Source organism: Scomber scombrus, chromosome 13 (genome assembly GCF_963691925.1).
Source record: "Scomber scombrus chromosome 13, fScoSco1.1, whole genome shotgun sequence".
NCBI classification, from domain to species: domain Eukaryota; kingdom Metazoa; phylum Chordata; class Actinopteri; order Scombriformes; family Scombridae; genus Scomber; species Scomber scombrus.
The window spans coordinates 24212083-24236423 of record NC_084982.1 but is presented as its reverse complement, the minus strand read 5'-3'; the positions used below and the strand labels follow the sequence as shown (position 1 = coordinate 24236423).

General features: G+C 38.6%; 1 protein-coding gene across 2 annotated transcripts in view; it reads right to left on the bottom strand.

Annotated features, from left to right (window-relative positions):
* The window catches only part of tmeff2a (transmembrane protein with EGF-like and two follistatin-like domains 2a), a 120075-nt gene that overhangs the window by 55925 nt on the left and 39809 nt on the right, over window positions 1-24341 (bottom strand). For both annotated transcript variants that reach the window (XM_062431152.1, XM_062431153.1), the window contains exons 3-4: window positions 16910-17039; window positions 1012-1038 (exon numbers count right to left, since the gene is read on the bottom strand). In XM_062431152.1, the coding sequence (XP_062287136.1) occupies window positions 1012-1038; window positions 16910-17039 (157 nt within the window). The remainder of the gene's footprint in view (window positions 1-1011; window positions 1039-16909; window positions 17040-24341) is intronic.

Here is a 24341-nt window from a genome sequence, read left to right as displayed (position 1 = left end):
TAAAAAAAATCTGAAATTATTAAGTTCCTTGGTAAAATGTTGCATGTAAAAGTCCAAATCCTCAGCTACAAATTGCATAACTGTGCACACAAAAGTTTGCACACACCGTTGTCTAAATTGTGACCAAACTTTCTCCAAAATTCAGCTTTCAAAGACAAAACAATTGTTTGAGATACAAAAATGTTGCAATCAAGGCCACTTCAACATGAATACACTTCCTGATGCATTTCAATGCAAAACATAGAAATAACTTTGTAAAAAAATGCTAAAACATGTGTATTGATATAGAAATATTGGTTAATATTCAAATTGAAAAGCTAAAAAAAGGTATCTCAAAAGGCTGATCTTGTGTGGTTCTTGTATGTGAATAATGTAAATGGCAACTGGGGGCAGACGAAACAAGCTGTAAACATAACATTAACATTTATTATCACCTAGCTGCGGCCAACATGTAAGCAAACAGTCTATCTGGCTCTTCAGCTGCTAAATGCTTGGCTAAGCTCCCCAGCTAGTCACTAACTGTCTGTCTGCTGTTTGGTGCAAACAGCTGCCTGCTGCGTCTGGTAACAGCACTGACGAGAGTGGTGAGAGTAAACCAAAATAGTAAAGTCAGGTGATAATTATCTGTTGGTTCCTCATTGAGAGTCAGCACTTTCACCTAGTAGTCCCACGTAGTCATGTAATCAATTTTTAATGTAGAAATATTGATCAGCGGCTTTAAATAAACAAACAAATTAAATAAATGCGATCTCATCAGCAACCTCATGAGTAGTAACAATGAGTTAGGAGCTTATATTAATTTTAGTAAACTTCTCTGGACTCACAAGTTCACACTTGTGCACTTATGCTACTGGGTTGCATGACTGTGCAATCCTACACTGAAACATAGCATCAGTGGGTGATGACAAGTACAGAGAAACACATTAAAAAGCACTGCATTTGTGGAGTTACAGCAGAAAAGGAGAAGGAGGAGGTGGAGGAGGAGGAGGAGGAGGAGATGAGTAATCTTACCATCATCTCCTGATCCTGAGCCGGCATCTGTGGAGGAAAACAAACACGGTTATTAAGCAGAAGCTCGCACGGCCACAGACATTAGCTGAATAAGCGTGTGTGTCTGCATATGTAAGCGCATGTTTCAGCCTATGTTGAATATCTGCTTGTGTGTGTGTGTGTTTGTGTGTGTGTGTGTTGGAGGAAAAGATGATTTCTCTAAAGACGGTGCAGAAAGTCATACTGAGAGATTTAGATTTAAAAAGAAGAAAAAGTGCAGCTAAACAGAAAAGAAGACAACAGTGAGATGGAGGATGCCTTAAGGCCTGTAGCATAATGCATCTTCTCCATACTGCTGCAGTATATCTCTAATAAAACCACCAACTACGGACCTACAGTATGAGAAGGCACTCTGTTGCCAGATGCCAATGCGTTTGTGTTCCGGCTATTCCTTCTCCGTGGCTTTATACTAAATCTGCGTAAACTTCCCTCAAACACGTTGAGATTAGTCGATTGTTTAGCAATATGGCTGTGAAAGGGATACTGATGAGCACTTCGGAGAACAGACACGTGTAACTTGAGCCACGGCATAAAGCGATCTGTTAAAACCAGCTAGGCCAGAGACCACACGGACTGTGGGCTCTCAGAGGACTGAAAAGGGGGATAATATCTCAGCTCCATGTGAATATCTGTGTGGAAAGAGTTTATAAGAAGAGGTGCGGAGTATCCGGAGCCACTGCAGCTCTAAAGAACGTGGAGTCTGACCAACAAGCTGTGCTTCTACTGATGCTTTAATGACATGAGCTTTCATTCAATAAAATACTTTACTGGCAGGACAAAAACATATCTCCAGTGTGCTGATTCTTGGAGGTCAGTGCAGCAGATGGTCAACTGTGCCAAGGGGAAAAAACAACCTTTCAAACTCTGAATATAATCAGAAGGTGGGTCTGTCTCCAAAACTCGGGTATATTTTTGGACTGGCATTTTTCAATTCTAATTGTATTGTCTGACTGCTTTTTTAAATATTATTATTAATAATAAAATGGTAATGGAATAATTCAGTCATTTTAATAGTGCAGTTGTTTCTATTTTGTAAAAAAAAGCATTTGTATAGATAATCAGCACTTGAAAGACTTCTTGTTAATGATTTTGAAGTAGTGTTTTTTTCCAACTTTGTTTACTTCATAGATACGTCTTAATAAGGATAAATAGGATTAGCAAAACAATCTGGCACTTTATTCAGTTTGTCTTTTTTTAAATGAATCAAATAAAGATTTAAGTCAACATATCTAGATGTTAGATGCAACAATTAATCTACGCAGCCCTTCTTTTTGGCACTAAACAGGCAAACCTCAGTGTGCTCCTTATTTATTTAAAGTCCCCCTTTCACTCAAAAATGTAATTATTGTAACTTCACTTGGATGTTTGAGCTTCACGGTGCAGGAAGTTGAGAGAAGGACTACTAGTTGTCCTTTTATGGATTTAAACTCAATAATTGAATTTTCTTTGTGGAAAAACCATAGGAGACACCAATCAGTATTCAACCTACAATATTTTATATGCATCTTAAAACATGCATGGAGGGAGACTTTATAGAGAAGTCAGTGTGGTCCTTAAAATGTGTATTTACTTGAGGACCACACTGAGGTTTAGCACTAATGAAACGAAAAAGACCAGAAGTGTGTGTTTGGTCTCATGCAATATGTATGAGTTGCAACATATTGGGGGAAGATAATGGACATTCATACAAATAGCCTCTGCATTTGATTTATGACTGCAGACTGACCACTGCAGCAGAAGAACTTGTGTCTGAAATAGGTGTAAAAATATGTGGCTCTGTTTTTGTTTTTTGACCCACACAGAGAGACTATACCGAAGACAAAAAACCCCCCCAAAAAAACAAAATGTAAAATTTCATTATAAAGTTACTCTACCGGAGCTCAGTGCTCAGCACAAAACACACAACACAAAAGAGGAGCAATGCAACAACCTGTTGTCTTTCACCCAGCTTTACCTTTCCATGTCCTGCAGTGGTCCCTGCTTATTTTTCCAGACTTGTAATGGCTTGCAGCACGTCTAGTCCAGCGCGGCAGTGCTTTATATATATTTTTTTATTGTTTATTGAAAAATAATAAATAATAAAAAGTTTTTCATTGCAAACAGAAATTTTTTGGCAACATATTTAATGTTAGAAAAAACTGTTCTACCACACTGCCGTTTGCTGCCTTTCTACGGTGTTAAAGTCTGCAGTATTTCAGTGACCTTGGGACATGTGGGACACTAAATGTGCAGTGTTTCATGAAAAGGCTTAGTTTGAGGGATCAGACTGAAGTCAGGAGGGGTTCATGGGAGATCAATAAAAACCTTTTGTATCTGTTCTAGGCCAGAGGTCTGAGGAGGGAACGGTGACAGAGAACAGAACAAAATGGCAAGAGAGACGGGCACAAGCATAGTTTTCTGCCTGTCTGTTTGTCAAATGAAGGATCAACAAAATTTTATTTTCTTAGAGGCTCTGAAGAGCAAATGAGAGAGATGAGAATGGATGCTGATAGGGTGACAACAGATGATTGAGGTGTTTTGGAGCAATTGATTAAGGGATGAGAAAAGCAGTGAGGAGGATTCAGGGGAAAAACTCTGTGGTGGAAATGTTATTAACCTTACTGTGCTGCTTACGCCAGAGGCTATACTGCACTGCATTCATAGGGTACTGTACACACACGCACACGCACACGCACACACACACACTCCACTATCAGCTCGAATGAGGCTTGAAAGTTGGTGTTTCGAAGGACATATGGCTGCAGTTGTTTAAAGCAGGTTCTTGGTCAAATCCAATCTTTGTGCAGAAACTTCCAGCAACAACAGGCAGGTTATGTGTTTATTTATTCACATCTAAATCTGATTTCTGCTAAAATCTTTTTTCTTTGTTAGCAGCGTTCAAGGCTACAGTAGCTGTCTGGTGTGATGCACTGCAAGTTACCACCTTTGAAATAATGTTCCATCAAAGTAGAACTTGACAAGTGCATTCTCAATTCGGCAGAACACATGGCTTTTTAATCTACTGACCTCAGGGGTTGATGGAAAGCAGGATTGTATCGTACTAATCAAATAGTTCTCAAGTGACAGCTCAGCATCCCTAAAAATTAGTTCCATAGAAGTATTAGATCATTTTTTGCATGTCATGATTTATATCTAGAGCTGAAACGAATAAGAATAATCAACAACTGGTTTTATTTTTGAACTGTCCCGGCTTCTCATATGTGAATAGTTTTTGGATTAGATATTAAATTGAATACTTCTTAGATTTTGGATTAGTGGTTGGACAAAACGAGACACATACGAGACAAGACACATGTCAGTTTGGGCTTTGAGAAATTATAATGAAGTGGTTTTAATATATTTATAAAACATTTCATTTTCAAAAGGTTTAACTGAATAATCAACAAAATAATTGACAGGTTGATCAATGACAAATATAATTATTATTTTATGTACGGTGGCAATGATTAGTGTCAATGCAGAAATGAGCATGCCTTATACAGTATGTAGTGAGGTGGAAAGTAAGGAGGTGGTAAAGGTATAACGGTGTTAACTTCAGCTGATGCTAATATAAATCATCTGCATACAAACCAATTAAATGAGTATTTTCCAAAGTTAGACTTTTTATTTGATCAAATCTCCACTTTACCATCAGCCAAGTAACGCTGGCCTTGGAGGCATATGCACAAAGAGGGAATTTCACACTACGTATTGAAACTTTGACATATACCAACTTGATTTATCGAACTCAGCCTGCTGAAGTATCTTCAGCTGAACTTTTGAACTAATTTTTGCACAGTGCAAGCACTGTGAGTTGTAAAGAACATTACTTTACAGCTTTAGGGTCTATTTGCGGTCAGTACATGGACATAAAGAATAATTAAAGCATCCAATAATCTTTTAAATGTACAGTACCAGTTTGTACCTATTTTCTGGGATACATTGTATATATGCAAATGTCATTATTGTTAAAAGATAGACTTAATAATAATACCATAACCATATTTTTATACAACCCAATTTTTATCTAGGCTTAACTATAACATACTTGACAGATGCAGATATTGCAGCTCAAGTGTATCTCCAATGCAGATCTTTTTTTCTTTTAAAGAAATGGTAGGGTTAGATACATAAAATTGACCCTCAACATGAAAATGTCCTTGAAAAAGCTCATAAATCTCTATTGGAGCGCTGCTCTACAGCTCATCTTGACCTCTGACCTCCCTAGAGAAAAGCAAGCAGAAAGGTCTTTATACAGTAATCAATAACGTATTAGATTATCATTACTTAAAGTACTTACTTTGAATTCAGGCAGAATTTGTAACAAATTAGCAATGACAAGGCATAGATTTTTTTTTTGTACACTGAGTAGACTGAGTGGCATACTGATGACACCTGTACTATATGTGAGATCCTGTCGGGCCACATGTAAAACTCTACGCATTATAAAGTGCATTAATGTCACCATGATGGATTTCTGCAAAGCACCTGTCTTATAATACATTTAATGCAATTATACTGACTCTCATTCAGCTTCTGGTCTGAGTGTAGTACGTCTGCCAAACATATGGCTCATGTCATCTGTTAATGCTCAGGCATTCCCACACTACAGTGATTAAACATGTCATCAACATTTTATCAATATGTCAATTAAAGCTTCTCCTGCCTTCCCATTTAATTACTTCCTGGAAGTTTAAAAATGCTATGTTAGTGCTTGCCTTAGCTGAACTCTCTCCTTTGGGTGAAATAGACTCTGTGGTTTGTTTCGCTTCACTAAGCTAATGTTTAACTGCTCCTCCCGACGCAGGTCGAGCACTTGATGTGATAGAAAAGTGGCATCATCCTGTGCTAATAAGCTTTGATTGGTATTTTACCACTGTGATCTTTTCTCGTTATTGACTTCTGAATCAGAATTTTCTTATCTATTGTGACATGAACATAATAAAGACAGGAGTTAGCTTGAATAAAAGTGTACATTTGCTTCTTCATCTGACAGATGTTGCATTGGAAAAGTCAATAACGGATTGTAAGATGTCACACAACTAAACCTTTGTGATATAATATTGTGCGTATTGTGTAATCTTTTTTATAGCATCTACTACACAATGGTTTTCCACTAGAAGGCTATAGGGTATTAAATCCTGTTTGTCTATATCCCTCAGTGCTGTCACTTAGCATGAAACCGGCAACTCAGCAGGCCTCCTGTTTATTGTTTGGAATGACAGCAGACTAACGTCTGGCCTCTTGGCCTCAGCAGCATCCAAGAGGGTTAATGAGGGCACATGAAACTGGTGGGTGCTGGGTTTGGTAAACAGAGCATGATCCTGCTTGTCTGTCATGTACACACACAAAGCATTCAGGTAATGTGAAGAGATGTGTGACGTATGTATGTAAAGATTTTAAATATGGATAGAAATGTAAAAATAATCATCTTCCTTATTCACTACAGTAGCGGTGAGCTAAAGTCTCCTAAACCCCAGTTCAGTACTGGCTGGCAAAAGTGGCTACAACACAGCTATGTGAACATAACTGAAAAAGAGCCATCTGTCCTAAATACCAAAGCAGTCATGGGAGTTGCTAGAAAAGGGTCTCAACACTTCTGGCTATGCTAGTCAACAACTGAAATCATATATGATATGTAAATCAACCATTACATTTTCTGTTTTGAGAAAAAATAAGATTGAGAAGAATGTTCCCCATTGTCCAATTTTTGCATTGTGCATAAAACATTATCAAAGTGAGGTCAGCAGTTAAGAAAACAATGTCATTACATGGTCCATTTAGTATTTGCTCTGGGGCTTCTCTGGCTATATTACTCATTTGATGCCCAGTTGTCATGGAATTGCAGATGCAGATGTTTCTGGATACAGCACAAAAGGTGCCATCTCTCCTTAAAAGACACTCTACTGTGAAGTGACTCATCATTCATGCTGGAGCGAATGATATCTTATGTCTGCAATCTGAAGTGCTGAAGGCTGACTTTGTTATTTGTACATCCCATGCTGGTCAGGTCTTCATTTCCGGTCCCACTCCTGTGTTTCGCTGCAGCAGAGTGCTTCAGTAAGCTGCTGTGTATTCATGTTGTCCTCAATCTGTGCAAAATATGACAACTTCTTCTGGAATCATAACAGAGTTTTTACAAAAGATGGTCTGCGCCACAGTGCAAGAGGGTCACATGTGCTGACAAACAACATCCTGTATGGTCTACATTACAGGTGTGTCTCCTTGGCAGACAGTAAATGTCTTCATCAACACAACAAACTAGCAATGTATAGCTCTGCCTCTACATATGATCAACACTCACTGTAATAGACAAGATCAATCTAGTTAAAAAACAAGCAAACAAACAAACAAAAACGTATGTGTAGGTTATTGCTATTCCTGTTTGTATTCTGATAAGTCCGTTAACATATCCAAAGGTATTTCTAAAACTAATGTTCATAACCTCATCCTCATTATTCTCAATCATACTGCCTCACACCCCAGGCTTACCTCACATGCTCTTAATTTTACTTTATTGAATGTCCTCACCCTGACCAATAAGTCATTTATGATGAGCAAACTTACTGAGGATAATGGCCCTGATGCTCTTTAATACTGAAACATGGGTAGATACAAATCATTTTTTTCACATTGCGTGAGGCACCATCCCCCAATTATAACTTTCTGCATAATGCAAGGCAGGGCAAACGAGGTGGGGGAGTAGCAGCCATTTCCTCTTACTCTTTAAACTGTCTTCAGATCTCACTTGGAGAGTACCAGATCTTTAAATACCTTGCTGTCATTCTACAATGTGACATGTCAGACCTGCTTGAATTCATGAGTGATTTTGCAGAGCTGCTATCAAATATCTGTACTGACTACACCAAAGTAATTATTTCTGCTGATTTCAACATTTACATTGATAGTTCTAAAGCATCCAGCACACACTGTTGTAATGGGTTATTGCAGTTGTTTGACTTGACCTAACATGCTAAGAAGCCAACTCATCAACACGGACATATCTGAGTAAGTGCTGTAAATGATGTTGCATTGTCGGACCATTACATTGCTTTCTGCTGATCAAACTATCATCAGTAAACATGTCAAGAAATAATGCTTCAATGAAACATCACTTCAGTCTTTTCAAACTCACAGTCTTAGATAAAGGCAACAAGGAGGACTTTGTACTGAGAGCAGCAGTTGTGATGGCCTGAACAACTGCTTTAATTCTCTTCTGTTAGACATTATCAATAATGCTGCGCCACTAAGACTTAAAAAAATCTATAGCAAATGTAAAAGCTCCATAGAGATCATAAAGCAGCTCAGAAGAGAGTGCCGAAAAACTGAGAGGCGGTTGAGAAAATCAAAACTGAATGTTGACGGGGACATTTTCAAAATCACCCTCAGGAATAAGAACAGAAGTTTGAAACAGGCCAGAAAATTATATTTCTCAACTATTATCAACACCCACAAAAACAATCGAAAACACCTTTTCTCAACCATTTACAAACCCATTAGCCTCCACCCAGCTGTTTCTTCTGATACTTTCTCAAATGGCAAATGCAATACATTTGCATAATTGTTTAACACAATTCTTAACATCAGGCACATTACCCAAATTACCAACTTCACTACCTTGACATACCTCTAACACTGCACGCTTAAATGGCCTTAAGTGTTTCTTCACTGTAGATCTCACTGATGCTATAAATTGTCTTAAGTCCTTTACCAACCCTGTTGATCAACTTCCAGCATCCTTTTTTAAACCTGTTTTATTTTTTAACAGATGATAATAATAAACTGTTCTCTTCAGACTAGTATCTTTCCCAATTGCATGGAAACAGCTGCTATTAGACCACTTCTTAAAAAGAACAACCTCAACCTAAAATGTACTTAGCAACTACAGGCCCATGTTTAACCTCACCTTCCTGAATAAGATCTTTGAGAAGGTTGTATATCAGCAACTTAACTGTTATCTAACTGATATAAAAATGTACAATATATTCCAGGCTATCTTCTGCATGTCTCACAGTGCAGAAACTGGTCTTTTATAAGTTGTCAATGACATGAGGATCAACAGTGACAATAGAAACACTCTCAAGCCTAATACTCCTAGACCTAAGCTCTGTATTTGACACAGTGGATCATGGAATTCTTCCTAAGAAGAATAAGAAAGTAGGTGGGCCTGTCTGGCACAGTTCTCCAGTGGTTTGACTCCTACTTGTACAATTGAGATTTCATTGTCACACTTGGGGATTTCTACTCCAATAGACGAAAATTAGTGTGCGGCGTCCCACAGGGCTCCACCCTGGGTCCTTCCCTGTTCAACCTATATGCTTCTTCTTAGTTACATTATCAGCACTCCTTACATCAACCATCAGATTTTGGATGTAGGTACTAAAGCCCAGAGCCAGCTGGTCTGTGAGTACCTGGAGTACAGATCACTAAAAACAAGTGACCAGATTAAAAACCTAGTACTAAACATAGATTGTGAACACAGCTCTAAGTTTGATATCAACGGCATCACCAACGTTGTCTTTTCCCAACTCAGAAATATTTATAGAATCAGAGGCTTTCATTCCCGATCTGACTCAGAAACTCATGCATTCATTTGTTAGAAGCAGGATAAATCATTACAGTTTTGTTTATGGTTCTTCCAAACAGAACTCATCCGCAGAAGTTCTTACCAGGGCAAAAAGATCAGACCATAAAGCTTAAGTCCTTCATAACCTTCACTGGCTGACTGTTGTTCTGAGGACATAATTGAAAATCTTCCTTTAAGTTTAGAAAGCACCACAGTACATCTCAGACATGCTGTTATAGTGCATAACCCCAGCAGATCTCTGAGGTCACAAGCAGGAAATATTCTCCAGTACCTATAGAGCACTTTCAAAGTATGGTGGATGGCGTTCAGTATTTATGCACGCTATTTTTTTCAAAACCAAACTAAAGACCTTGCTTTTCACTCAAGTATTTGCTTAAATGAACACACCATATTGTACAGTATGTCTGTCTGTATGTGTGTATGCATATGTGTTTTTATGCGTATGTGTGCATGGATGTTGTTTACGTGTATTTGCACAGTTTTGCAGTTACATTTTTTATTTTTTTTATGTACAGCACTTTGAACTGCTTTTGTATGAGATGGTGCTATTCAATTAAATTTGAACTGAATTGATTTGAACATTCAAATTTCCATTTTTTAAGCAGTTAACAGAATTCTCATCAATGTTGATTTATAAGCTGAGTTTAAAGTATTCATAAAGCTGCTCTGGCCAATATTTGTTATATTAAATATTGATCAAATGACTAAGTGTTATGTGAAAGGCATCAGGTAGTGACAAACCCACAGACCATTATCATTTGACTCCGGAATTTCCCTCAACCCTATTGAGCATTTTAACATATATATTGTTTTTGTTTTTACCGCCTGCAACTTTAACTCTCTTATTTCAATCTCAGAACACTTCTCCGCATAATTTCCACATGCAACAGGGATGAAGCTCAGATAAACTGCACTGTACATTACCTGTCCAGCACAACAGCAGACAAAGTAAACAACTAGTGAATACATAATAGCATATAGCAGCTAAAGAGCCAGATATTTTTTTCTCAGAAGCTGGTGGGCACCTAAAACAGAGCTGAAAGTAGAGTGAATAGTGGACTTGGATTCATTAGGTTACTAGAAACATGGTGTCAAGTGAACACTACTGTTTCTTTGTGTTTTCTAGACATAGAAGCAGGTGTGGCCAAAAAATAAATGAATGTCTTAAAAGTCCAACTTCCAATTTTACGTTCCAGTAGTTCTCAGAGTGTATATAATACAACACGGATAAGAATTCAATTTAGCATCTACGATTCCTTGACAACTGGGCAAACGCCATATGCTGATGAAGATCATGTCATGTGATTTTAAGGTCCAGAACAGCTACTAAATGGACCTTACAGTCAGATTGTTTTCTGAACATGAAAAACAATGAAATGAGATGAGCAACGTTACATTATGGTGTCTTTCACCAAGTTTCCCCCTAGGCATGTCTGTTCATGAAAATTTTCACCCTAGTAAGGGAAACAAGTATTGGCACAGTCAAGCTGACATACACTACATCCATTACACTGTGTACTGTTGCTGCTAATGGGATTTCGGAAGATGGAAGTAGAAAGGAGGACAGGGAGGATAGAGAGAGAGAGAGACAGAGAGAGAGAGAGAGAGAGAGAGAGAGAGAGAGAGAGAGAGAGAGAGAGAGAGAGAGAGAGAGAGAGAGAGAGAGAGAGAGAGAGAGAGAGAGAGAGAGAGAGAGAGAGAGAGAGAGAGAGAGAGAGAGAGAGAGAGAGAGAGGGAGACAGAGAGAGAGAGAGAGAGAGAGAGGGAGAGAGAGGGAGAGAGAGGTTTTGTTACAGTACATGTTGCAGGCTTTAGTAAAGTGGCTTTGACGCTTGCATTCCTTCCTGTTAGATGCTCATATCGCTGGTATTCAAGATAATTTTAGCATATTCCTACTGCTGCTCAATTTAAGTTAGCTTAGAGTCTCAACCAAATGCCTAAGTGGTGAGAGAGCAGAGAGGAAACACTTCCAAAGTAGCTGCCTGCCATGCTTTTCCACATGAAAGGTTTGTGTGTAACACTTTGTTATGTAAGAAAGCTCCCACACAGCAAGTTTGTTTGTTTAACTTCCAAATGAGACACAAACATTTGAAACTTTTTCACCTGAGAACTTATCCACCTCCTGGGAAAGCAATTTTCTGGCTCATTCAGTCATTCATTCACAGAGCAGTTGTGAATTAAAGAATGTTACCACACATTGTATGTAGATCTACTCTTTACTTTCTTTATTATAGTGTATTGTATGGCCTTAATAGATGCCGGATCTCAACCCAAGTGAGTTTGTGGCAACTTGTTATACTTTCTACCACCATCTTTAAAAAAAAAAAAAAAAAATCTTTTGGAAGAAGTTGTTTATCCCTCAAGTAGAGTTCCAGAGACTTGTTGAATCTATGCCAAGGAGCACTGAAAGTGTTCTCGAGGCTCGTGCTGAACCAACACCATATTGTTTGTGTCTGTATGTGTGATAAAGTTAGCGCAACAACTCTTCTGCAAGGTCATGATCCTGCAAAGAAAAAAAAAGCTGCAACAACCATGGCTTGAAATGATTTTTAGTATTGACTTTTGGCCCCTAACCCTTACATACTGTTCATATTAAGGCTTTTCTCAGTATCTCCTCTTAATTAGTATTTATACATAATTGTGTGTGTAATTTTGGGCATCAGCTGCACTACAATATTTTTAGAAAGTTGCAAAATATTTATATTTTTGTATATTATGGGTCACATGAAGATATGTCGTCAAATTTCTGGCTTAAAGAAAAGTTTCATGTTTTTTTCTTCTCTCAAATGTAAAAAAATTAGACCCTGAATAGTATGTGAGGGTTAAATTGCAATACCACTGATGGCCACTAGAAGAGGCCTCCAAAAATTCCCTGGCTGCAATAGACTCCCATTAAAAAGCATCTACTTCTCTCATGAAATATTAAATGAATACATTTTTTCAACTAGTCATTATGATTTAAGTCATGCCCTCTAAAGTGGTACTATTTTGGAAATTATTGATCCTTTAAAAAGAAGCAAAACAGTCTTTATAGCTTATTGACAGCAGTGAAGAATTGAAAAGAGTTCACTTCCCAGGTCTGGGACTTGCACTTAGTTCAACTGTTGTTGCAATACTTCGGTAAGTTTAATGTTACTATGATAACGATAGCTATTGTTTTATTTTGATAGAACAAGTCTGCACTGCTGAGTGTTCCTGATAAGTTAGGCTTTGGTCTGATTTAGCGGGAAGTGTTTTCAGAGCGTGAAAGGAAAAACCCTGCAATCCTTACTTGGAAGGTAATGGCTTCAAATGGAAAAGACAGCGCTTACCGTAAGCAGCAACTCTGGGCTTTAAACTGGCTCTGATGCAAGCCAATGGGCGACTTGCTACATCCATCTTTACAGTCTATCATAGGTGCTTATAACACCACTTGGCACCTCTCATAAATGATTTTAAACCTTTTAACTTTCTTTTTTGGAATGGAATTGGTCTTTCCTTTTTGTAATTTGGTTACAGAAGCTTGTTTGTGTTGTCTTCTCCGATATTTCTGAGTGTAGGGGTCATTAAACAGACCAGAGATGAAACAGCCTGTTTCAGACAGAGGCTGAACCGAGGGGCTGCATAAAGAGCCAGTATAAGAAAAATAAGAACTTTAAAAATGTTTTAAAAAACTGTAAATCATGGAAAGATATTCCAGTAGAGACCCATAACATTTTTTTTTTTAAAAGATGTCGAAATGTGCCTGATATGTCCTCTATAACTGATTATCACTGTTCCCCATTGAAATTTAAGTACATACTACAGTTAATTGTAGACACAAAATGACACATATTTAAGGGTAGTGTTGAAATGCAGCATGCAAAATAAATAAACCACTTTACGAGAAACCGAGTGAGTAAACTCACACTGGTATGTAATACATCCCGCCATTGCAGCATTACATTCACACTGAAGTACAGTTGTTTACTGTGTCCTTGTTCTGGATAAATGCCAAAGTACATCTGAGTGTAACACGAGACAGAGGAGAGCATATAGAGCCACTGTCACGGTCTGTTTGTCAGAATACAGCGCCACAAAAACATCCTTGTTTGAACTGTGCATTAAGTTCTCAAAAGTCCTGCTTGTTGCATGGAAGAAAAGAGTCTTTATCCTTTTCTAATTCAAAAGATACCGAAATCCATATCACACACACTGGCTTACACTATCACATGTCTTGAACAGGACCTCACACACAACTCACAAAAAAGCAATTTAGAGAACGGCTGGACATTTCATGTGACTCCGCAAACCCCTCATTGGCACACAGACAGTACGACTGTTACTGCAGTAACATTTTCACCTCAATTTCCACGTTCCCTCTGCTGAGCTGTGTCCATTCAAGGGACCTTTTAATGGACTTCTGCCGGCTGCCTGTCATGGGGGGTAACTGAGTCAGTTACTGCTCAACTCAAGCCTGCGCTATTATCTTAGCTTAAGCAGTGACTCACATATGCCTCGGAAACATCCAGCCTTGCCAGTCGATATGTTCATTCACAACTAAGCACATTCTTCAAAACGACTCCATGACTCACTAATTGGGAGATTCAGAAATAATTCCTTTACGGGCGTCAGGGAATGGTTTGTTTAACTCATCATGTTCTAATATATGTACGTTCGTATGTGCTTAGAGCAACTACAACTATGAAAATGTATATAAATATGAATGTGCAACATAGACATTTGACTAATTTTGGTCATTTTCAATCTCATTATAGAAGAAACTGGGTATTAAATGGTTAACAGATGTTGTACACTGGCAACGCTGTGTCTTATTTAAAACAGTCACAGCTCATATTCAGTCATCAAGATGCAAATGTACTTCTACTTCTGCATATAGAGTGAATTATTGTAACAATTCCCAAACCTATTATGAGCTAGAATCTTTAACTATATAATTCTGCACACTCTGAGTGGCACTACTAGTCTCCACTACACAGCTAATGAAGTGGCTGACCTTTTCCGACTAAAGACGCCCACTCAGCAGCTTAAACACCAAACTATATCAGAATTCAGTAATCCCAATTATGTTAGATAATTATACTGAGTGCTTTTCCTTACCAGCCAATAAGAAATGATAAAAAAAATTGGCAATACTACCAATGAAATGAAAATAAAACAATTTCTTTAAAAAAAGGTTGTTTAAAAATGGATGTATTCCCTACATATTAAGTATAATCTTCAATAAAACATGGAGTCCTTGAAAAATATAAGAAAAAGAAAAACACAATACAGAACATAATCAGCACTTAATGTGAAGCAGAAGTCTGCCTCTGTGGACTACGGTATTTATTTTCAAATGGGAATGATTTTGATTTGTTAACATAAACACAGAGGTAAGGAAAAAAAACTGGTTGAATTAACACATCATGAATCTGACGGTAAATTTGCATGCAATTTTTGTGCACAAAGTAAGAACAATTAGTAAATGAGGCCCATTCTCACAATGTCAATGCGAACATGCTAATGTTAAAACAGGTTACCATAGACACCATCTTGATGACTATCACATCACGTAACATCTGACGTGTTCTATTCACACTGCACTACTTCTATTATGTCATGTGAACAAACTGTGCACCTATCAGCTGTGCACCTAAGATCAGACTGTAGACAACCATTCATATAAAAGATGGGTGAATACGTGCTACTACTGTCTGTACTTTTTAAACAGAAAAAAACTGACATACAATATAGCTAATAGCAACTTAACCAGACACTTCCAGCTCCCTGGTGATCTCCCTCCAGCCAGCTGCTACCTTATTTAGGTTTTTGTAATGAAATAAGGACGTATTGTAAAGATATCTCTGTATATCAATTAAATTAATCAGCTGTTCCCCTCCATGACGGGTATTCAACGTGAGTGGCAGAAGGTAAATGGAAACAGGATGTCCGATAAAAGTTCAGCATTTAAGACACTCCAGTAGAAAACAGAGCAATCAATGTGTTTTTGTCGTTGATGTTCGCTCACATTGCATCCAGTTACGACACAGTGTAAGCATGCTAACATTTGCTAAATGGAACTAAATAGAAAGTTGAGGTGGATGAGCATGTCATTAGTATCTGGTCACAAACCCAACTTTTTTTTCATGATGGCACAAGGAGAAAATTGATAATGGTGATCCACCCATGAACTCAATATTTGATGAGATACTTTAGTCTTCAAACAACTGATTGACCAACTGTGCTATCACTGTAAGGTTTTTTCCAGTCAGAGAATCGATTGAATGAACCTCAAACAAAACATAGGTCTTGAGAAAAATACAAAATAATCAGCGAAGTTAAAGTGTCGAGAAGCATATTTAAATTGAATACACAATGTGTAAATGTGAGAATTGGCTAAATCTGGGAGAAAAAAGGTAATGGATCTAATGCATTAGTCATATAGTAAGAGCTTATAAAAAGAGTGTTCACGTAATCAATTACCATTTGAAGAAGATACAAGAAAAACATTTCAACACAATCTAGAAAAAAATGAAGTGGCCATCAAGATGATGTGTGATTCAGTCATTCAATTTTCTGCTTTGCTGAGCATGCCTCTCGGCAACAGTGTTACAGTAACTCCCGATGACAATTTGGCACATGCAGAATTATTTACATTTTATGCATTTTGACATTTATTTGAACATTATATAATGAAAGGTCAAAGCTGTCAAGTTTTCTTTTAGTTTCTGTTAATCCATCATATCAAAAAAAAAAAAAAGAAGCTGTATAATTAACTCAACAGACCTCTCGGCCAAATGGTGTTTCCAATTTCTTGTGAAGACATTGTATGGCTATGATGAAATCTTCATCTGTTCAGTGAGAATACATGTCACTCTCCTCGTAGTTGTGCTTGTTGCTTTAGACTTGGTAAAATTACGTCAGTGTGTCACCTCTAGCAAAAAAATGTTCATGTGTTTTTTCTAATTCCTTTGAAGTAATGCCTCACTTGGTAATTACTGATCCCCATCCATTGGAAGCATTTGCATATATTGATGATTATAATATTTACCCCTAAAAAGTGTACCACTATTTACAGTGTTGAAATGAATTAGGTTAACATCTAGCCTCGAAGCTCTAGATTTGCTTTGTATCGTCTGCATGTTTACAGTCTGTATAAGTAAATGTTACCTCCTCTCTGGAGTATTTTACATTACGTAAGTCTGTTTGTGTATATGTATGTATGCTGAGTGCGTACTGTGGGTGTGTTTGTATCAGTGCTACTCTGTGTGTGAGAGGGGTTTTTACATGTGTGTGTGTGTGTATCTTTGCACCTAGTGTAAATGTACATACCGGCAGGACAGGCGCCTTCTGACATAATAAGTACTTCAGACTGCTGCTTACAGGCGTCCCTGCGCAGGAAACACTCATTCTGGTAGTTCTGATTGTTGGAGCCGCACACTGGGGCATAGTCATTATTGCACTGCAGAGGGGAGAAAAGAGAAGAGGATGTTAGAAGACAAAAACTGGGGCATAAAAAAAGGAGGGGAGGTCATATTCAACTCATCTCATATCCACAAATAAAACTTGTGTTCGTTCAACATTCACAATTTCTGAATAGATGCCATTGTCTTAGTGTAAGTACAACTTGACACTGCTAAGTGTTTAATCCAAGCCCCCAGGAAAAGCGCTGGGCTTTGAAGCCAATTTGACATAGCGGACAAACCGATTAACTACAACATCACGTGACGCTATTTGGCCCAAAATGACTTTTTCCAATAGACTTCAAATTATGAAAGACGTCTGTAAATCGGCAGACACATTTTTTTGAGTATCACAACCCCCGTGAAATGATTCGTTTAACTATCAGAATTTGATCCATTCAGTGCAATCACATTTTGGAAGTCTAGAAAAGCTGCATGACTGAATAATTTTATTCCCATTAAAGTTAGCCTGAGGGCTAAACCGGAAGTTAGCGGTCTCGGCCCACAGAAGTCTCTAGTGAGCATGCTCCATGGACGCATTCGACCCACAGAGTGTGTGAAGAATGTTTTCAGGAAGTGGATTTTTTGGCTTCAATGAGCAACTTTCATAGGAATGAATGGGGCCCCGCCTCTGATGCTGTATTCAGTTCTCTTTATACCTCTGTGATTTAATCATTCGCTGTATGTTAGTAAGGTGAGGGTTAACTCCATTTCACATTATCTTATATTTGCACATGTGATTTTTGATCTAACATGGTGCATTACATTAACACAACTTATAATTATTACTATTATCATTATTATTAATTGCACACTAAATACACTGTCTACAATTTGAAGATTTAAACATTCCTTGTCATTATTTTGCACACTTTATTTCATTCAGCTCCTCTTATTCATGTTTTACATATTTTTCATTACACATTTATTTTATATATTATTTAGGATTATTTAATTTTGTGCATATTTTTATATAACACCAATTCCTTGTATGACAAACCTACTTAGGTTAAACCTGGTTCTGGTTCATTAATGCCACTTAGAGAACATATGTGTTTTTCTGTTTGCTTCCTTTTCAAATAGTAAAAGGAGAAAATATGGAATATCTTATTAACTGTAAGATCAATAAGAAATCAATACTGAATAAAACCAATGCAAATAATACAAATGCATTTCATTGATCAATCATATAATGTGTATTGACAATACAACTGAACCTTGAACCTTAAAAAAAGGAAGATAAAAATAAAAATGCAACTCCGACTCAAACACACAAAACTTCTCTAGGTCTTTCAAAGCCCTGCGTGTCAATAACAGAATACCTTTTTGTTTGAAATCAAAAAGCTTCCTTTTCCCCCTCTTCACTCACAGAGATCCTGTCACTCAAGCTGTATTTGTCAATTTTTTTGGGTATGCCTGTGTAATACATAAATAAATGAAACATGAAAATACACAAAAAGGGAGCTGTTGTTCAAAGTCCCCATTGACAGACACCACCGGAGGCCCTTCATGTGCAAATTTAATGGTTCATGGGGGTTTAAAATTGTGCGTGGTTCAAACTTTGAACTGCAAAAAACCCCACATCTATTACATATATTACAAAAAAAGAGAGAAAAAAAGGTCTCAAAAGTCACAACATAATAAAAATTCTTATTTCATGCACAGCTGCAGACAAATACGTGGTAAATCAAGGGAGTGCTGATAGTTGATGTGGTTTTCTTGTTAGGCCGTGCATAGCATAAGCTGCTAAGCATAGTTTTTGCATGAAATTAATTACGTATATATTTTTATGTATATTTTCATTCTTGGTAAAATATGTATTAGATTATGATTAGACAATAATGGCAAAATAGGTTGTAAATTAAATTGGGAACTACCAAGGAGACGCTTTGCTGCAGAAAAATTACTATATAGATATAGAATATGTTGAAAATAACAGATAAAGGACACTTCATCACATTAAAACAGACAGCACATTTGGTAGTTTGACAGATCTATTAATTAGTTTGGAAATTGAAGTCCACTACAGGGGCAAAAAACAAGGGGTATACACATACATATTTAAGATGTAATAACAGTAGAGCATGTGACTTATCAGCATTGTGTAATAATATAAGTGACATATCACAATGAGCTGAAAATGTCACATGATAAAGTATTATCTTCTAATTATGAGTGATGGGATCCTTCATAAACATACTCATGTCTGCCTATGTTAGAGCTACAGTTTCTCACTGTGCTATTCTCACTCATTTGAACTGAGACATTATAAGTGACATCACCTGTTTCAGTGGGAATAAGCCAATGTCACATAAGTATGTGCACCAATTATCAATATTTGAATCAAAGTCTGATGACAGTTGATGACTTTGTCAATTAAACCTGATCAAAACACACCAGCAAAGTCCTGATGAAATAGAATAGTTTAATTTGTTAGCCTAAAGCTTAATAAATAATACCTAAAACTGCTTTTCTTTAACTTTGATGTTGCTTATTTAACCATGAATATTTGATGTTAGAGATTAATCTTGATTTGAAGTTTTCAGAGGCTTTAATTTCATTCAAAGCAGAAAGTGCACAGCTTGTGGAAATTGCACAGCTCTTGAGTTTCTGAAATAATTCTGACATTTTGCAAGGATTAGCAGCACATATTTTCTTTGTATTAAAGGGTAATATTTGTGCTGCATTTTCCTTCAGAAAAATGGTCAGTATGTACTGTTGCTCATTCCTCTGCTGTTGTTCCACTGAAGCAGTAGGAGGTTAAGTGACTTGCTCAAGGGCACTGAGCACTATAGCTGCTACAGTACAGGAGAACATTACTCATTCATTTCCCCACATGGGTTGTTGGCTACGGAGCAACTCTAGATTTTTCAGATGACTGATGGTACTATAGCACTGAGTCTAAGTTTCAATTTTTTTTGGCGGCAGAGGAGATATATTCATTTGATTTGATATTGATTCGACTACGACACGCCAGAGGAATAACAAATGTCATTATTCAATTGAGAAATATTCTCCACTATTCTGCTGGGGAAAGGAACGGTTATCAGAGGTCCAGAAAAATGGTTGCTCCATAGTCACAGCCCCATAACCTGATTAAATGTAAAAGTGCTGAAAAATGGGCAACGTGTGAAAATGTGTTCCTGCGGGGTGTGACATCACAAGGACAACAGGCTCGCTTGAGAGTCCCCACAGGAGATAGGCTAAGGAGCTCATGGCTCTTTGTCTCCACTTCTGGTTCGCTATAAGTCTCTCATGTCCTGACCTGGAATCTGCTCTCTGCAGGCCAAATCATCTGTCTGCACCTTCACAGAACACTACACGGCTCTCACAATTGGACGGGACTATGGTAAGATATTAGCACATATGCATGTGTGCAGGCACATGATACACCTACAGTAGCCAGTGTTTTTCTCACCTAAAAACTAAGCTTTTTAAGTCTCCAGAGTGGATAAGTCTGAAAACACTAGCTTTATATTTTAGTGTGGATGGGGAAAACAGAACTTTTGGAAAACTGGTTGGGGAGCTGTGTGTCAAGAAAGAATGAAGTCAGCTTTTTGTCTCTAACATATCTTTGTGATCACTCATTTTAAATGTCAGTATAGCAGATCACACATCATGGCTATTACCATCAACTTATATTCATGTTGATTTTGTGTGACTGATTTAATTTAAATTAGTAAATTCATAAACAAGCAATTTGGGTTATGAGAAAAAAACCTCACAAAGGTCAAATCCAAAATGTTAAATAGCACAACAGAGAGCAGTAATGCATCACATTATGATTGTCTACAGTCTGAATGGGATAGGCTAAAGCTTCCCTTTATACACAATCTCTTTAATGTCAAAAAGTCACCCAAAGGTTTTACACTGTGCTTATCACTTATAACGTGTCATTCTGGTAATACATCAATCTAAAAATGTGCTAAATATGCCATGAATTCACAACAGCTTATCATTCAATTCATTCAATTCATTCAATAGAGATTTGGTCAGTGCATCAGTGCATCAGTGCAAAAATGACTGTTTACCTGGTTAACAGGTAGCTTCACGAGCCATGATGAAACACTATTTTGTGCTTGTTCTGTTGCTGTGTATAGGTGATCAAAGAAGAAAAGGAGACAGAAAAGACAGATTTAATCAGCTGAGACTTAACAGAGAAACCAGGCACTGTCTGTCCAGCTCCTCACCAGATAGTAAATGTTTTTGTTTGCTGCTAGCTGTTTTGTTATGTAGGCATGTCAGTGTGGATGGAGATCTTTATTTTAAAAAATGACCTGAAACCACCAGTTTTCACATAAGCTGCTTCTTTTAGATTTAGCTGTCTTATTGTGGATGCTACGCGCGCGCACACACACACACACACACACACACACACACACACACACACACACACACACACACACACACACACACACACACACACACACACACACACACACACACACACACACACACACACACACACACATATGGTCTGATGGCTGCAAGGAGAAGTGCAAAAACAACCACACCATTGATTTGAGAGCCCAGGAGCATCATAACGATCAAGTGTGAACACTGCTTTTAAGCTGAGGAGGAAAAGACAGCAGAATAGACACAAAGGACAGTAAAAGGAGTGGGAGGAGTAAAGGATGGAAAGAGAAACTGCACACTGGCTCTTGATCAAAGGGACTGAGATGCAGGAAGGAAAGAGGCTGTATAGAAGACTAAAGGCAAAAATGATGAGTGAAATTGTGATAAGGGGAGAGAAGTCAGAGGAAATGGACAAGAGTGAGACAGAAGACTGAGGGGTGGTAAAAGTAAAAGAAAATATAGAAGTCAGATGTAGATGGGCCAGGAGGAGAGAGAAAGAGAGAAAGAGAGAGAGCCCTGGCTCAACAAACTTGGCACGATAAAAAAGAACCACAGTGCCTGAAGAAACTGAAGCATACATCGGGGAAAAAAGAACATCATAAAATAAAAAAGAACAAGAAGAAGAAGAAATGGGGACACAGACAGAAAGAGGGAGAGAGATAGAAAATCCCCTCAAAGGAGAGCGAGAGAGAATGAAAAAATGGCAACCCCACAAAGGCGCTTGGAATAGCTTACTGCAGGGCCCGCGCTTTTTGCCATCCTCTATCCTTCCCTCTGTCTCCCTCCCTCTGACACTCTCTCCCATCTGGCTCAGGCTTTTCTTAACCTGGGGACTCTCACTTTATGCCAGGGATGATGCAACGGAAGGGAAAGCTGCCCGGCAGAACCCTGCGGGTGTCTTTTAAGAGTGCCTTCTTTTCCGTGAAACCCCCCTCACCCACCCACCCCATCTCTTGATCTTCCCCAGTATTTGGCTCTCACCCTGCGGAAAGGAGAGAAGTGATGAGAGGATGGGGGATTTAAAACCTCCGTCTCCTTGAGAGGAGGTGCAAGACACAGGCTGCAGCTGTGTACAAATTACAGTCTCATCTACAAATACTCACACATAGGTACAGAGGAAGATCTAGTGTCTTCTGGGCCTCTAAAAACATGCTGTGTGCGTCCCATTCATATTTTATTCATATTTTCGGTGAGGCAGACCCAAAGTGAGTGACATCTTGACTGACTTCTCTTCCTCCGTTTTCAACCAATCCTCAACCTGTCTTCTTGAAATAAAGTTGACACTTATCTGCACAGCTCATATTTATTCATCTGGGACTCTTAATGTGACAGTGAGGAAAAGAGTGAGTTGAGGTGGATGTCATGGATTTCAAACTTGTTCCTAGCTTAGTATTTTCTTCACACAGCGCTTCTTTACACAGCACATGACCATAATAGAGACAAAGGCGTTCTTGTTATAGCCTTTGTCAGGCTGCTGAGGCTTTGATCTTTTCCCTTCCTAACCAGTAGCGTGTGATATTGGCGCTCTGAAAATGTAAGCTTTGTCAGATTGTTGCACTTTACTGGGAGTCAATGCAGATGACTGTCAGCTAAATGTAAATGAAAAAGGACAAATGTGTGTGAGCGATAGGGTAGTTCTCATGTGAAGAAAGATTTGGGAGTATAAGTCGTTATGTTAATGGAGGGGGGGGGGGGGGGGGGGGGTGGGGTGAATGAGACAGAAGGTGAGAGAATTTGATCCGCCACAATTCTCTGCAGACAGGGAAGTGGGGGCCAGTGGCCAGGGCCATATGGCTGGGCCTTATGTGCCCGCTGGCTCGGGCTTTGCAGAAGTCGCAGACACTGCCCCGCACCTCTGCTGTGACAAAACCTGGACAGTGGCGTTGCATCTTAGCCATGAACACAGCGACGGCAGAGCTATTGATGTTCCCGGGTTATTAAATAAATAAAAGGAAGAATGCCTGCGTATTCATGCAGGTAGACTTAAGTACAGATGCACCTGGTCATAGATTCAGCTCTATAGTGGCAGCATGTTTGGATTACTCAGCCAGTTTGTAGTCTCCATCCAAGCCATTTCAAATCCCTTCCCAGTCATTCGATTTTTTGTCATAAGAAATATAGTTTCCAAAAACCTCCTGCAGGGGCTGCTGTGGTTCTGCCTACCCTCAACTCCCTTCAACTGAGTTCCAAAAACTAAGCTTTGGGATTGCAGCCAGGACCTGTTGTCTCCCTACCTACCTGCCTGCCTGGGATCGGTGCATCACATGCCCGCCCGCCCGTGCTCACACACACACACACATACACACACATGGATAATGCAACCGATGCATCCACCATTTCCATACCAAAAAGGCGCCCGCGCCTTACGAGGTCACAACACACAACAATCTAGCAAAACAAGCAGAACCATCATCATTCATTCTGTGGCTCTACAGCAGCTCCCAGTGCTGACTTCACTGAGCGTCCGACATAACTGCTGCTGCCTCACAGGGGTGGAACAAAGACAGGTGGTGGGAGAGGAAAGTAGGGGGAAAGCAGAGTGAAAAAGCAGGTATGAGGAGGAGGAGGAGTACAATGAGGGAGGAAGGGAAGACAGATGAAGGGAGATGCAGGGAGGGCTAAGGGTGAAGAGGTAGAGGAGGTAAAAAGGACGAGATTGAAATGTGAAAAATGTGTAAGTGATGGGGGGCAATATGACAATCGCAACAGCAGGAAGGAGGAGAACAATGTTGGAGAACAGCCTTGCACAAAAGAAGCCACACGAGAGGAATCCATATGAGTGGGAGACAAAGGAGAGGAGAGATGCAAAGTGAAGGCAAGTGCACGCATCAGTGCGTGACTATGTAGCGGAGAGAAGGAGCATGCCAATTTGAGGGGTAGAGCTCTGCGAAATGCAGCAAGAGCAAACATGACAAGATATCAGCATCAATAAGCGAGAAAACAAA